The following is a 13984-nucleotide window of genomic DNA, read 5'->3' as shown; positions in this document are numbered from 1 at the left end:
CCTTCGTCACACCGTTTCCAGAGAAAATACACAAACACCCACCATGGCAGACATCCAACCAACCAAAACCATCACCTACAAAACCATCGACAAGCTCGAGATCCCCCTGGACATCTATCTCCCCTCCACCCCCTCAAACTCTCCCATCCTCATCTGGTTCCACGGCGGAGGCCTCCTCCAAGGCCACAGAGGCCAATTAGCACCATGGATGCGCAAAGCCCCAGAAAAATACCACATCGCCGTCATCTCCGCCGACTACCGGCTCGCACCTCAAGCCACAGTCTCAGAAATCTGCGACGACGTCCTCGACTGCCTAAACTTCATCCGCTCACAACTCTCCTCCCACCTCCCCGAAGGCTCCATCGACACCAGCAAACTCGCAGTCTCAGGCTCTTCCGCAGGAGGCTACCTCACCCTCCTCACAGGCCTCTATGCAGATCCAAAACCAACCGTCATCCTACCGATTTACCCCATCACAGATCCTTTGGGGACATTCTTTACGAATCCCCAGCCACCGCCTTTCGGACGCACGATCCCTCCGCGCGAGGATTTGGCGGAGTTTTTGGATCCCGGTGCCCCGCAAGTTGCCAATAATCCGGTCGATGGCGTTCGCCAAATGATGTATACGCGAATGTTGCATGATGCGAATTTGGCCAGGTTGTGGAAAGTCCCGGATGGGGTTGCGGCGAATAAGTGGAGGCTGTCGAGGAATGTTTTTGAGTGTCGTTCGCCGCCGGCGTATTTTATGATGGGGGATGCTGATACTTGTGTAAGTGAGCTTTTTCGTGGGATGCGGATGGGCCGCCGCAGTGCCAGATCAGAGAATTTACGCCACGTACAAAGCTGACTTGTTCTCCTATAGGTCGGCGTCGAGCAGGGTGATGAAGTTGTTGGCGCTATGCTCGGCTGTGGTCTCGAGGTTGTATACGAGCGAGTACACGGAAAAGACCACCTCTTCGATATTGGGCCGGAGTATGACAATGAACCATTCTACCAGTTCATGCTCAAGCACTTCAAGTAGAAAGACGGCTCCAGCGGGCACATACCTTAGGGGAATGCCCACTGGAATGTACTTAGCTCCTCCGGAAGAGATCGTTTTCCCCATATGACCTCGAAGACTCATGCACGCCATTTCCTGATCTACGTGTAGATGAGCCAATGTCGTAAGTAAGCCTTACCAGCCAAACTTCAACGTCTTCTTCCACTCTCATCAGCAAGCACCGAAGCAATTGTTGCCAAAGCTTGACTCGTCACAGGGGATCAACTCTCTTCCTCGCCACTCTCTATACTAGTCCATCTCATGATGTGAGTGTGAAGAGCCGTGCGTGTAAATATCAACCTCACTCCGAAAATGTACCAGTCTAGATTTATACCAAAAGGGACAAGAGGAGGCTGTACAAGGAACACCACACTTTACGGACTCTACTCCGTCTCTTGATGCGCTGGGATGCGTCCGGACAAGAACTCTAAAAGGGAGTTCCGGGATGTAAGACGCATGCTACCCGGTCAGAATTCTAATGTAGCTGTCATCCATTGCCAGAGATATTGTTCTCTTGCCAAGCGCGTTCTTTTGCACACTGCAAACGGTGGCTCCGTGGCTTGCGGATGTGCTTGATGCCTTGGATCCGTGGAGCAGTAAGCGAACACTAGAAGTCCGGTCGTAGAGCCTGTGGAACGTTAGAGACGAGGAGTGACCTAAGAAATTCCCCAGTAGTAACATATTTTAATTGTTTCGACATGTGGCACCCGCCCTAACGGCCCTCATACCTATCTCGTACAATTCCCACTTTGTCCCGAGCCTGGTGCCTTGATCTAATCCTTGAATTTGCGGTTCTTGTTCTCGCCAAAAAGAGTCGCTCGAACAGCAGGTAATCCGTCGGTCTCGAGCAGTCGCAATCGCTCTTCGAAAGTGTTGTTGATGTCAATCTTGCCGGTGCTGTTAAGGATTATGATACCGCCAGCTCTGCCCAGTACAACGTTAGCCTTTTTCACCAGACACAAGAGGTGCATGCGCCAACTTACGAATCATCTGGCACTCTCTCCTTCTGATCAATAGAGATCTCCACGTCGTGCTTCATACTCTTCTTGTACTCCTCCTTGGCCTTATCGGCAGCCTTCTTCACCACGTCCTCATCCTTCTTTCGACATCTCAATGTGACCTTCTTCTCATTGACCAAAGCGTAAAGGCCTTCCAATATCAGGTCCTTGAGCACCGTCTCGTACTTGGCCTTGTCCTTCGTCGCGGTCTCACCGAGCTTCTTGCTGGCACTCTCGAACAGCTCGTCCAGCAGTTCCTGTCGCGCGCTCAGGATTCTTAGTCGGGTCTTGTTGGCGAGGGTTGACTTTGTGATCTGCTGACTCATGCCGGCCTGGGTGAACTTCTTCTGGTACTCTGCGTCGATGCTGGAGGTCTCGCTGCGCACAAGCTTGGACTTCTCGATGCTGAACTCCTCGTCTGCCTTGAGGTGGATTTCTCTCGCCTTCTCCAGAGCTTCTTGGCGGATAAAGGCGGTCATCTTCCGCAGCTCAGCGTTGACCTGGTCGTCGGACATGGCGTGTATTTGCGACATGTTGGTGTATGGCGTAGGGTGCTGTTGAAGCAGCTTCGAGGGAGGATGAGATCGGGGCAGGCTCACGATGAGCTCGAGGATCTTTGTGATTACAGGTCGCAGCTGAAGCAGGGCAACTGTGAGCGTTCGATGGTATGTCCCGGTCTTTGTAGAGCTCCAATGGTGTCGTTGGAGCAATGTCGGCCGCTTGGATGTACGTTGATGCGTTGATGCTCGACAGCTAGCTTGGCAGGGTGGGCGGTGGCCTGTTGCTCACCAAAAGTCCGATGCGTTCGGCGGAGTCTAGCCCGATGCATCGCAGCGTCATGTGAACTCATGTGCACTCATAGCAACGAACTATCATCACCAGACCGCTCAGCCAAGGGCCACACATTCGCCCCGTCACGCCAGCACCATCGACCACCACTACATTCGTTTGCGAAAACAACAGCAAGACCACCACCACCACCACCACCACCACCGAGCGAAGACCGCTTTCCGACAACTTGCTGCCTGCTGCATTGTCGCAGGCATGGAGCCCCAATGGAACTAGCGACAAGTGGCCCGGGGTACTTGGCAACGCCGATAGAGAGAACCTATGCGCATGGCACAATGGGGGGTGGCGCATTCAACCTGGACCCAGGCGGTGCGGTGGCTTTGGGAGTCATTGTAGGATTGGTGTCAACATGTGTGCAATCAGTAGGCTTGACGTTACAGCGCAAGTCGCACATGCTGGAGGACGAGAAGATCGACGACCTCGACCGAAGACCACCCTATAAAAGGCGAAGATGGCAGATTGGAATGCTGTTGTTCCTGGTTGCGAACATTGTAGGATCTACCATCCAGATAGTGGCTCTGCCTCTGCCGCTGTTGAGCACACTGCAGGCGTCTGGCTTGGTGTTCAACAGTATATTGGCTAGCTTGCTGCTGAAAGAGCCATGGACGTGGAGGACCGCATGTGGCACGATATTGGTCGCCGCAGGAGCTGTTCTGATCAGCTACTTCTCTGCCGTGCCAGAGCCGAGTCACAGCTTGCAGCAGCTCCTCGTGTTGCTAGGCAAGACAAATTTCCTGGTCTGGTTCATACTGTCGCTGCTTTTTGTCCTAGGCGTCATCGTAATGACCTTCTGCCTACGGTACTTCGTCCCCGCGCATAGGAAAGACACACCACGAATCCTCTTGATCAATGGCATGGCCTTTGGATTGATATCCGGCATCCTTTCAGCGCATGCATTACTGCTTGCAAAGAGTGCTGTGGAATTGGTCGTCCGCAGTCTGACGGATCGTAACAACCAGTTTAAGACCTTCGAACCCTGGCTACTTCTGCTGGCTTTCCTGATACTCTCCTTGTCGCAACTATACTATCTGCACCTAGGCCTGAAGTTGATCTCGACAAGCATACTCTACCCTTTCGTGTTCTGCATCTACAATATCGTTGCCATCCTGGACGGACTTATCTACTTCCAGCAATTGGATCGCCTACCGCCACTATCCGCAGGACTGATTGCGCTGGGCACCTTCCTCCTTCTTGATGGAGTGTTGGCACTCAGTCTCCGCCTTCACGATGATGAAGATGAGGATGATCATCCACATCACCTTCAGACCGAGATACCACAAACACTTCTCGCACCTGGTTCCGGATTTGTCGCAGACCCGGACACAGAGTCAAGCGAGTCAGCATCAATCCGCACAGATGACGACATGGAGACCGAGCGCGAGATCAACGAGCACACCAGCCTCATCCGCAAATCTTTGGATCGAAGTCGCACAACAACGAACAAGGTCCCTAATTTCGTTCCAGGCCATATGCATGTGCCCATAGGCAGACGTCGCCACCGAGCAGCCACACTCAAAGACGTCAAGCAAATCTGGGAGGCACTCGAAGATTCCGAAGACCACTACGGGACCTTTGACAGGCCTTCCTCCTCGAACACGTTTGGCCCAGGCAGGCCAGCCAGCGCTGGACAGCAGCGCCAAAGACGACGCAGACGATCCAGTATTGGCAAACCTCTGGAGCCGAGTCAGGAACCCGGGATCAGCCTCGAACCAGACGAGCAGCGGGCATCTTCATCTCGGGCCAGCACAATGCCAGCGAGGAGTTCGCGGAGTCGGCGGAGAAGTAAAGCGGGAAGTGCACTGTTTTCGGACCTGCTTAAGAGTGATTGGTGGCTATTCAAACGGAAAGCTGATGATGATGATGATGATGACAATGATGGCGGAGCATCAGGATCCGCATCGCAATCTCCGGCTCGTGAACGAGAGCGGCGGAATGGAGATGTGGTGTAGGAAGCAGTGTTTTCTGTGTTGTGTTACGATATTTCTCGGTTAAAGATACCCATGATTTTTGAGAAGAGGGAATGAAAGAACGATGAACGATGTCAGGATTCAAATGGATTTGCCCATTCTTCGCTGGAGGAGCTATTGCTTCGACTGCGCGTCATTGTCGTGGCTGTGAGAAAGGCCTTCAGAGTGCCTGCCAAGATGCAAAACTGCGCAATGTCGTCCATGTTCGTCCTCCAACCAGCAAGTGAGTCTACGTCTTTCCCCCTCCGGAGAAATGACCCGCTCAATCTCATCCCTCATCGCATCTATCACCTCATCAGCACTTCCATCCCTCCTCTAGCCTTCTACATGGGATACACACCTTCTTGAACCCAATATCCTCAGCCTTCTCTCGAAAGGCTTGTCGGGACATGTTCAACCCATACTTTCGAATGACCCCGGACTTCTTCTTGTCGCCAGTTACACGGCTGCATCGCGAGAAATTGTTACTATGCGCATGTGCATGTGGTCGAAATCATCACTTACCAGCCACGAGAACCTTTGCCGTAGTTGCGTGGACGGGAGTAGAAGACTGTGTCGTGCGACATGTTTGGGGTGATGTCGTGTCGTGGACTGGTAGTCGTTGTTTGTCACGGGATGTGTAGATTGAGAAGCAAATTCGTTTCGCTGGTTCGTGCGGGCATCAAGGTTGGCCATCACGGTGCTTTGAACAAGGCTGCGCTCTTCGTGAGGCACCAAGGCATCAAGCTTGGCATTGATACTTCTCTGCTGAAGAAGCTTCTATACACCACCGTCAATCTGCCAATATCACATGCATTGGCATTTGACTGGAGCGATATGCAGACCGTACAGTATCACTGCTCCAGCCGCGATGTCCATCTGTGCAAGGAGCATACACGTGATGGACGAGTGAGCCGAGGCTGTACTGCGGCTACCACTACCACTTGGCTTGGAGGAAGGCGAGGGAGGAACCTATCTGCAGCCCGTTAAAAAGAAATGCTGCTTGGATCTGCGTGCTGATTGTGAGTCCCGTAGATCCACTCTCATTTGGTGTATTCCAAGCCTACTACTCGCACATCCCCGAGTTCGCAGACAACCCATTCATATCCGTAGTTGGATCCGTAGCCTCAGGAATCTCCTACATCGCAGCTCCCATCATGATCCCCGTCGCAAAACGCTACGCCACGTATCGAAAACCTATGATCTTGGTCGGATGGCCAATATGTCTTCTCGCCCTCCTAGCAGGTTCTTTCGCCAAAACTCTTGCAAACCCTCATCTTCACCCAAGGAGTAATGTATGGTCTCGGATTCGTCATATTCTACTACCCCATCCTGAGCATGGTGAACGAATGAGAAGAGGCATGGCATACCGTCTCCTCTGCAGCGCATCCGGCGTCTCAGGCGCAGCATTCCCCCCTTCGCGATCGAACACCTCTTGCAGAAATACGGCTACCAAACAACCCCTCCGAGCCACCGCGATCGCCCTCGCAATCCTAACAGGTCCCCTGATCCCATTCCTCAAACCTCGACTTCCTGAATCCTCAGCCTCATCCTCGCCAAGAACGAACTGGACATTCCTCAAATCCTCTACAATAAGGAGCTCTGACCGGAACGTGAGCGATTGCGCGATTTCAGAAAAGTCCGGCTACATCTGGAACTGGTCGATCCGCGACTATTTGATCTGGAGTGTTGGCGTGTTGTCAAGATGGAGGACTTCATCGAGGAGAGCTGGAAGAACGAAACCAGCGCAGAGAGGTCCATCGAGCCACCTCCGCTTGTCATGCAGCATTTTCATGAACCAGATCCGCTCACGACCCTTTCCCCCGAGTCTTGGTACTTGTTCTCCGTGAAAGAGGAAGGAGGGAGAGAAACTTGAAGGTCGTGCAATCTGTCGAGTGCAGCACGAGAACTGCTTGCACGAGCTGACCAACGTAGAAGAAAGCTTCCCACACTGATCGACACTGTCCTTGCCACTCGAGGAAAATTCTCCGAGAGGCTTCATAACTTCCTATTTCGGCTAGCCCATGGATGGAAGCCTTCGTCATCTTCGCAACGCCTTCGCCTTCCAAGACAAACTCCTCACAGCATCCTCCACCGCCCTCATCATCAAATTTCCACCCTTCCATCTGTGCCGTAGCCGTGTATCCATTCTTCCGACTCCTCAAACCTTCCCCCAAAGTAAGCTCAAATCATCGATTTCCCCGCCCTGTCCAATCACAAGCATAGGGCTGAGAAATTTCCATCCTAGCGTTCCTGCAGCCTGCTTGTAGTTCTAATTATCTTTCCTTCGGTTGCGTCCAATAGGAATTCCCATCCTGCGTTTTCAACAGCCCGCATCGGATTTCCAGGAGCTTTCGGCTTGCAACGATTCAGTGCCGTGGTAGGTTGTAGTAGTACAAAGATGAAGAGGCAAAGGATTTTTTTTATGTTTTCTTGTTTCGTTTCGGACCCACTTGTCTGCAGCAGTGTGGGATCGGGGACTTTTTTCAAACGTCGTATCGTTGCTGCCCTGCCCTCCTATCTATCTTTCATCTACATACAGTATAGACTTCTACTAATCGGCCACCGTTCGTTTCTAGATCCGTTTAGCAAAAGACAAGGACCGTGCAACCAGCAGCGGCTCGAGACTTGTGATTATGATAGGAGTTCGACGCATGAGCCTTCGATTTTCTTGCAAGAGGAGTTTTTTTTTTCGTACCAATGACAGACAGCGTTCGGAGAAAAATTTTCCTTTTTTCTTCCTGCGATTTTGTATTCTAAAGCTTGCGAGTGAGTGGCTGCACGCCTTCCGCGGTCGTGACATCGTTCTCTCGCTGGGGTGATTGTGAAACGTACAGGACACGCAATACTCGGATGAGTGGCATTTCTGTGGGTCGAAGGAGGGAGGATGACCTCGGGATCTTCTGGTCATAAAGGTACATAAGTGCTCGCAACACTTTCGATCGATGCATTTTGAGGTTGTTCTCCGTTTCGTGCTTGTCGCTCTTTTTTGGTCATTAGACGCCTCGGTCGATACTTTCGTTTGAAGATTAGATTATCACGGTTGTTTTTGCCTACACAGACAGTCCTTACCTATCGAAGAGCGATTACATTCGTTGAACGACAGCAAGCATGCGTTCGTATGTCGCGGTTCTGGCCGCAGCGGCCGGATTTCTTGGAAATGCGCTGGCAGCACCAACGGGACCTAGCGTAGTAAGGAGATGGGTCCCCGTGATGCCAGGAGGAGTGGATGACATTGTCATCACCAAGGATAACACACTCAACGCCACGAACACGAGCCCAATTTCTCACAAGCAAGACAACGTTTTCAGTGTAGCTGGGAACTCCAGGTTGCCGTTGGCGCTGGTGAACAACATCGGAGGCGCAGTAAACGCATATGTCACAGGATTGGATCCATCGGGGAAAATTGTTTTCCTGCAGTCCAATGGAGCCTTCTACTATCCTCCCTGCGATTCCTCGTTCTCCACACCGAGGGAAGTCACCGCGAACATCGCCATTCCCCTCAACAGTGCAAAAGGCAGCACGACCCGAGTCACTCTGCCAAACTACATCTCCGCCGCCCGAGTCTGGTTCGCCAAGGGAAATCTACATTTCTACTCCGTCTGGAATCCAGCTTTGAATGCTCCTGGCCAGGTCCAGCCCTCGTTCGCCAATCCACAAGATCCCTCGGCAGCGATTGACTGGGGGTTCGTGGAGTTGACAAATAATGCCGGTGGTCTATATGCCAACCTCAGCTATGTAGATTTCGTGGGCCTTGCGCTGGGGATGTCGATGGTCGCTGGTAATGGAGCGACGACGACTGTCAAAGGTCTTCGCGCGGGCGCTGCGGGTACGATTTGCGCTGCTCTCCAGACCCAGCAGAACAAGGACCGTCAGCCATGGGGGAATCTTTGCCAGGCGGGATCTGGTGGTGCGCTTCGTGCTATTGCCCCGAATATCATGGTCAGCTCCAATCGTGCGGCTTTCGCCGGCTACTGGACCAGCTATGTGGACCAAGTATGGAATTTCTATACCACCAACACGCTGAGCATCGATACCCAATCCGGTGCCGGCAAAGTCGCATGCACGGTCAGCGGTGGCTATCTGAACTGCAATGGCGATAATCGGGGATACGCCAAACCAAGCGCCGGTGACATTTTTGGTTGCAACTCAGGCCCTTTTGGAATTCAGGGCTCTGACAACGCCGTGCACAGAGCTGTGGTACCGCGTCTCTGCGCTGCCTTCAGTCGGGGAACGCTCATGCAGAATGGTGGAAACTTGCAGCCAGGACCGCACGCTACCACATATTACACGAACGCGCCTGCACCACACAACGTGTACAGCTCCATTGTGCACCAGAACGAGCCGGATGGGAGGGGATACGCATTTTCTTATGACGACGTAAATCCTACTGGGGGGATCGATCAGAGCGGGACTCTGTCCGATGGAAGCCCACAGCTTTTGACTGTGTATGTCGGCGGTGCGAACTGAGTGTGCAGTCGGATTTTGCACGGTGTGGAGGAAAGGTTGGAGCCAGGTATCAGACCGGCCATACGGGCTGTGTTCAATAGACCTTGCTTCAGGAACAAAATCCTGCAAGATAATGTATAAGACCAAGTTGCCATCCGAAGCTTCAGATTGCGTATTTCACTGCGCCTCCTTCTCGAGCTTTCTTATGTGAACAGAATGATCCATACTCGCATGCACATCTCTGCAAGCGTTGCTCCACGGGCTGATGTCTGGTGTAGGGCTCTCCAGGTCAGATCTTGTCCAAGGAAAGCCTTCGAAATATCGCGCTCATGCTCTTCTGCAGCTTTCAGTCGATCTTCACTCCCTAGATTTTCCAGCTTCGCGGCCTGGACTTATCCTCAAGCTCTCGCGATTGCAGGAGTCAATGTGGTCCGTCAGGACATGGCTCTCGCGTAAATTTCTGCTCCCCGATTTGTCAACTAGTTCTGATTCCTCTAGAAAGACGGCTGGAATTTCTAGCTGTTCATTTTCGATCCATGCGCATCGGAGTACTACTGGGTCCCCTTAACTCAAGGTCAGCCCGGAATATTCTCGCGGACAATTCCTTCCGACACGTTCTCCTTGCGAGGCCACTTCATTTACACTGCTGCCATGTACATGTTATTGCCTCAAAGGTTCCTCGTGCATCGATAGCACCGCTGCATGCGACATTCCCTGCAGCGCATGATGAACCGAGGTACCTGCTCGTTGCAGCCGTCGCAGTGGAATCCACCATCGACGCGGCCCCAGTTATGTAAACCTTCGCAATCGTGATGCTCGCGCACATGCTCAGCCATTGCCCTGACATTGCCACCCCCCTCACGTTGCACGATCTCTTCGGCGCGCTCCAGAATGCGGTGCTCGTCGAACTGGTCGCAGTTGCATGAGCGCTTCTGCTGGCCCGGTCGCAATGGATCAGGAATCATCCATGGGCTAGAGCCACAGATGTAACAGAATTCCGTCTTGCAGAGGCATCTGAACCACGAAGGTTAGTAGAGTAAAGGCCAGCAGAAGATTTCTTCTGAACTTACGTCATGTGGTTGCAGCCGGTTCTGAGCTCTACCATGCGGCGACAAGAGGGACACCGACGCCAGCTTTCCCTTGCAGCGAGCTCCTCGACAAGCTTAGTGGCCTCATTTTCTGGACAATCTCCATCATGCGCCGTACCCTTGCAATCGAGACAGGTGCTGGCAGGGCAAGTCGGGCAGCGACCAACGTCGTTTGCGCGTGCGTCTTGCGGAATGTAGGCCGAACAAGTCTGGACGTGACAGTAGATGCGCTTTGGATCATCAAGCTCTGGTTTCTTCGCGGCGAAATTTTGAGCTGTGCGCTCGCTGAGGAAGTCGCGAACATCTTCGTACGGAATGTCTTGCTGGCAGCATCGGGGAGGGTAGAATCGCTCATCGATGAGAGCTTGATTGAAGACTTGATCGAGGCAGCCGTCGCAATAGTCATGTTCGCAGTGGGCCTTGTATGCGTCGCTGTCTGGGACGTCGCTAGTACAGCTGACACACTGGATGTAGGCGACAGGAGGGCTTTGGTCGGCGGTTGGAGGACCAGCAGCTGCAGCGTCTTGCATGTCTGCATCATAATCATCATTCTCGTCGATCTGAAAGCCTCGAGTCGCGGCATAGTCGCGAGCTTCCTGCCGAGCAAGATGCCATGCATATTCCTGATCAGCACCCAGTGTTGCGTTGGCGGCGACGGTCTTCAAATCCTTCAATTGCAAGGTAATGACAGTTTTAGCGGTCTCGTCGTCGAGGTCGTCGAGCGCAGTGGTGGACGCCATGGGTGCGCAGAAAGTTGTTTTGATGAGCTTCTGGGACGAAGATGAAGTCTGCAACGCCTGTATTTTGAGCCGCGTCGGAAAATCTCCAACGCGCATGCAGAACGCCCGGCGTGAAGTGAAGTGAAGCGCGCTACTTCCCACGCGTCATTGCCTCATTTTTGACAACGTGATGGCGAAGTCCAAACGCTTATTTGAGCGTCTCAGCTTCTGAACATCATCAACCCAGCCTCTTCCATGTTGACATCATCCTCTTCTCCCTGCTCTGTGCCGTCGTCCCTCTCATCGAGTCCCAGCTTCTGCCCGAACAAACTCCCAAACAGCTCATCACGCTGTCTCTCGCCCCAAGTCGACCGGTCTTCGGGTGCCATGAAGTTTTGCAGCTTTTCGTGCACAGTATACCTCAGCTTTCTCCCTTTGCTAGCTTTCGTATCTACATTCCTCTTCGTCTTGTTCTCCCTTCGCATCTGAAACCCGACATCGATATTGCTGACGGCTACCGAGTCTGCAGATTTTTGCTCAAGCAGCTCTTTGAGAAGCACGCCATAGAAGTCTGCATCGTCATAGATCTTCTCGTCTTCGGTCACTCGTTGTGCAGCTTGTACTGGCGCGCAGGAGCGAGGAGCTTGAGTTCGTTTGACTAGGCGATCCATTTTTGAAAGCTGTTCCTCAAGCACGTCGATAATGCTGGACTGCACAGTCTCTTTCAAACGGCCACCGGTCTGGGAGCGCACAATAGGATCTTGAGTCTTTTGATGCCATTTCTTGATTGCTGCGTCGCGTTCCGGCTTTGCTCCTTCTTCCAGCGACAAAGTGTGTGACCATAAGTCCTGCACAGGAGTATCGATAGTGAATGATATCTGCTTCCGCTTTCCATTCGTCTTGTCAGCGAGCAGCTCCTCCCGTAGCCCATTCACAGAGCTCCATAATCGGTAGGCCGCTGTCTCGGCCGCTTCAAGCGCCTGCTTAGCATCTGCCTTTTCTGCCTCAATTTTCTCAGGTGGAGTGCCGACTAAGGTGTTGGTAGCGACCAGCGACTTCTGCAGCTTCATGCGTGTGTTGAGCAGCGAGTCGAATCCTGTGCGCTGCTTCTTCACCGCCCTCCCCTTCTCCACATCAATCTTCGTGGCTTGTGACATCGATGCCGCCACTGACTTTTGCTGACTTGCGCTTTTCGCTGCCGCAAGCTCTCTCATCATGCTGTCGTCCACCTGCCGCAGTCTGGGCGCTGCATCTTCATCGCTGAATCCTGAGCCATCCATGTCCTCATCGTCGTCGCGCTCCTGACGCTTCACCGTAGCAAGCTCTTTGCGCAATTTGCTGCCCTTTTGTGTCACGGCGACATCTTCTTCGCTCGGCTCCGTGCCTTTCGTGTCGTCTGCCAGATCGTCGCTATCGTCGCCTCCCTCTCCATCTTGATCGCTATACTCTTCACCGTCAAGCTCGATACCGTCCCCTGCATCGCTCTCCTCATCATCAAATCCTCTACTGAACGGGTCGTCCTCATCATCCTCATCCAGCTGATCGCGGTCCACCTTGGAGCCTCGATATTGCGGCCCAAGTGTGGCAGTTTTGGGCTTTCGCAATTTGCTCTTCCCTACATCGACATAGTGTTCACGACCATCGAATTCGTCTTCGTCCTCCGCGCCAGAGTCTGCATCGCTTTCGTCGCCGGGAACGTCTTCTACTTCCGGGTCAAAATCTGTGAAAATTGATTAGATGGATCTTCAGGATGTCCGAGGATTTCTTACCTTGCGCACCAGTCTGCGCCAGGTCCTCGAAGTCTTTGGCGCGATTGCGCCCCTTGCCTATGGCCATGGCGACAGCAATAGTGTTCTAATTTCTAATCCAGTTCTCGCGAAGGAACTTTTTGGGAAGAAGTCGAGATGACGGAACGCTTGCCGCGATTAGGGTTAGAATACACCCTAGCGAACCCTAATGTTCTGTACAGTATATGAGCTTGATCAATCTTCGCCTAAAGATCCTCTGCCAAGTGGCTATCGAAGACACTGCGAGCAACTAGGCCTCCATCTGAACACGATCACATCGCGTAAAGTTCTAGTATCAGAATTGCAGATCGCTACATCTGGTTGAGGATGTCTTCGAAATTGCCTAACTATTCGCTTCGTGCGGACCTATGAGCTATCTTACATGTGACTATCTAGAATCTTCATTCCCTGTTCCATATTCCTTGTTGCAATCTCAACTTGGCGATCCCAATTCGCTTCTGGCTTACTTTGATGGGACACCGCTGTCAGTAGGTTCAGCTGATTCAGAAACAGTCGCCGAAGCAGAAGGAGGCGTAGCCGCAGTCTCAGCCGGAACATCCTCCGACTCCGACGAAGGCATGGGCGACACCAAGAACGGGAAATTAAGCGGCGCAGTAGAAGTCTCGCTCTGGTCCGCAGGCGCCTCGCCGAAAGTAGTCGTGCTCGCCGCATACTCGCTAGTAGTTGCTGGATCGTATGAGTACGTAGCACCAGTAGGCTCTTCGCTGCCATAGACCGTAGTTGTAGCTCCTGCCATAATCAGCGTTGTTGTTTGTGTGACTGTTGGCGGGAGACCTGATGCAGTACCTGTGGTTTCAGCTTCCGTTCCTGGGGTTGGGGTGAACAGTGCTGCGTCGCCGCTGGTCGGCGTGGCTTGGAATTCGTCACTGCTCATCATTGGTGCTGCTTCCGTACTGCTTGAAGCCACTTCATCGGTGCTGCTCATTGGCATGGACTCGGGTGATGACATTGAGGTATTGCTGTACACGGGAGTTGCAGTGGCTCCCACTTGGAAAGTGGTTGCAGCATCGCTAATGGTGGCGGGTTCTGTTGCCTCTTCAGTCATGGCTGGAAGTGTGCTGTATTCTGTCGTGACCACTGTCGTGGGC

General features: G+C 52.8%; 7 protein-coding genes across 7 annotated transcripts; 3 read left to right on the top strand and 4 right to left on the bottom strand.

Moving 5' to 3' along the window:
- Positions 1 to 43: 43 nt before the first annotated feature.
- Positions 44 to 1021, top strand: MYCFIDRAFT_76811 (uncharacterized protein; the record flags this gene model as incomplete). Its single annotated transcript, XM_007922300.1, has 2 exons — positions 44 to 769; positions 863 to 1021. The coding sequence occupies 2 exons, from the start codon at positions 44 to 46 to the stop codon at positions 1019 to 1021; spliced, it is 885 nt and encodes a 294-aa protein (XP_007920491.1).
- Positions 1022 to 1708: 687 nt separating this feature from the next.
- On the bottom strand, positions 1709 to 2749 carry MYCFIDRAFT_49067 (uncharacterized protein). The gene is made up of 2 exons (XM_007921873.1): positions 2023 to 2749; positions 1709 to 1963 (listed from the first exon to the last, which is right to left on the bottom strand). Exons 1-2 carry the CDS (start codon positions 2568 to 2570, stop codon positions 1813 to 1815), a joined length of 699 nt encoding a protein of 232 aa, XP_007920064.1. The 5' UTR covers positions 2571 to 2749; the 3' UTR covers positions 1709 to 1812.
- Positions 2750 to 3161: 412 nt separating this feature from the next.
- Positions 3162 to 4905, top strand: MYCFIDRAFT_213682 (uncharacterized protein; the record flags this gene model as incomplete). Its single annotated transcript, XM_007923885.1, has 1 exon — positions 3162 to 4905. One exon carries the CDS (start codon positions 3162 to 3164, stop codon positions 4833 to 4835), a length of 1674 nt encoding a protein of 557 aa, XP_007922076.1. The 3' UTR covers positions 4836 to 4905.
- Positions 4906 to 4927: 22 nt separating this feature from the next.
- Positions 4928 to 5455, bottom strand: MYCFIDRAFT_160667 (uncharacterized protein; the record flags this gene model as incomplete). Its single annotated transcript, XM_007923884.2, has 3 exons — positions 5358 to 5455; positions 5194 to 5299; positions 4928 to 5137 (listed from the first exon to the last, which is right to left on the bottom strand). The coding sequence occupies exon 3, from the start codon at positions 5123 to 5125 to the stop codon at positions 4928 to 4930; it is 198 nt and encodes a 65-aa protein (XP_007922075.1). The 5' UTR covers positions 5126 to 5137; positions 5194 to 5299; positions 5358 to 5455.
- A 2342-nt stretch (positions 5456 to 7797) lies between these two features.
- Positions 7798 to 9442, top strand: MYCFIDRAFT_210098 (glycoside hydrolase family 64 protein). The gene has a single exon (XM_007923883.1). It carries the CDS (start codon positions 7944 to 7946, stop codon positions 9300 to 9302), a length of 1359 nt encoding a protein of 452 aa, XP_007922074.1. The 5' UTR covers positions 7798 to 7943; the 3' UTR covers positions 9303 to 9442.
- Positions 9443 to 9949: 507 nt separating this feature from the next.
- On the bottom strand, positions 9950 to 10899 carry MYCFIDRAFT_27742 (uncharacterized protein; the record flags this gene model as incomplete). The annotated part of the gene is made up of 2 exons (XM_007921643.1): positions 9950 to 10295; positions 10352 to 10899. The coding sequence occupies 2 exons, from the start codon at positions 10897 to 10899 to the stop codon at positions 9950 to 9952; spliced, it is 894 nt and encodes a 297-aa protein (XP_007919834.1).
- Positions 10900 to 11309: 410 nt separating this feature from the next.
- MYCFIDRAFT_76802 (uncharacterized protein) lies at positions 11310 to 12924 on the bottom strand (the record flags this gene model as incomplete). Its single annotated transcript, XM_007922299.1, has 2 exons — positions 11310 to 12808; positions 12858 to 12924. The coding sequence occupies 2 exons, from the start codon at positions 12922 to 12924 to the stop codon at positions 11310 to 11312; spliced, it is 1566 nt and encodes a 521-aa protein (XP_007920490.1).
- Between the last annotated feature and the right edge of the window lie 1060 nt (positions 12925 to 13984).

This window comes from Pseudocercospora fijiensis, assembly GCF_000340215.1.
Source record: "Pseudocercospora fijiensis CIRAD86 unplaced genomic scaffold MYCFIscaffold_1, whole genome shotgun sequence".
Taxonomy (NCBI): Eukaryota; Fungi; Ascomycota; class Dothideomycetes; order Mycosphaerellales; family Mycosphaerellaceae; genus Pseudocercospora; species Pseudocercospora fijiensis.
The sequence above is the reverse complement of the archived record's forward strand: the minus strand, read 5'-3'. Positions and strand labels throughout refer to the sequence as shown.

Coding starts and splice junctions, on each gene's coding strand:
- MYCFIDRAFT_49067 (XM_007921873.1), bottom strand. CDS start 2,570: ATGTCGCAAATACACGCCATGTCCGACGACCAGGTCAACGCTGAGCTG. Junction 1,964..2,022: donor GAGAGAGTGCCAGATGATTC/GTAAGTTGGCGC, acceptor TGTACTGGGCAG/AGCTGGCGGTATCATAATCC.
- MYCFIDRAFT_210098 (XM_007923883.1), top strand. CDS start 7,944: ATGCGTTCGTATGTCGCGGTTCTGGCCGCAGCGGCCGGATTTCTTGGA.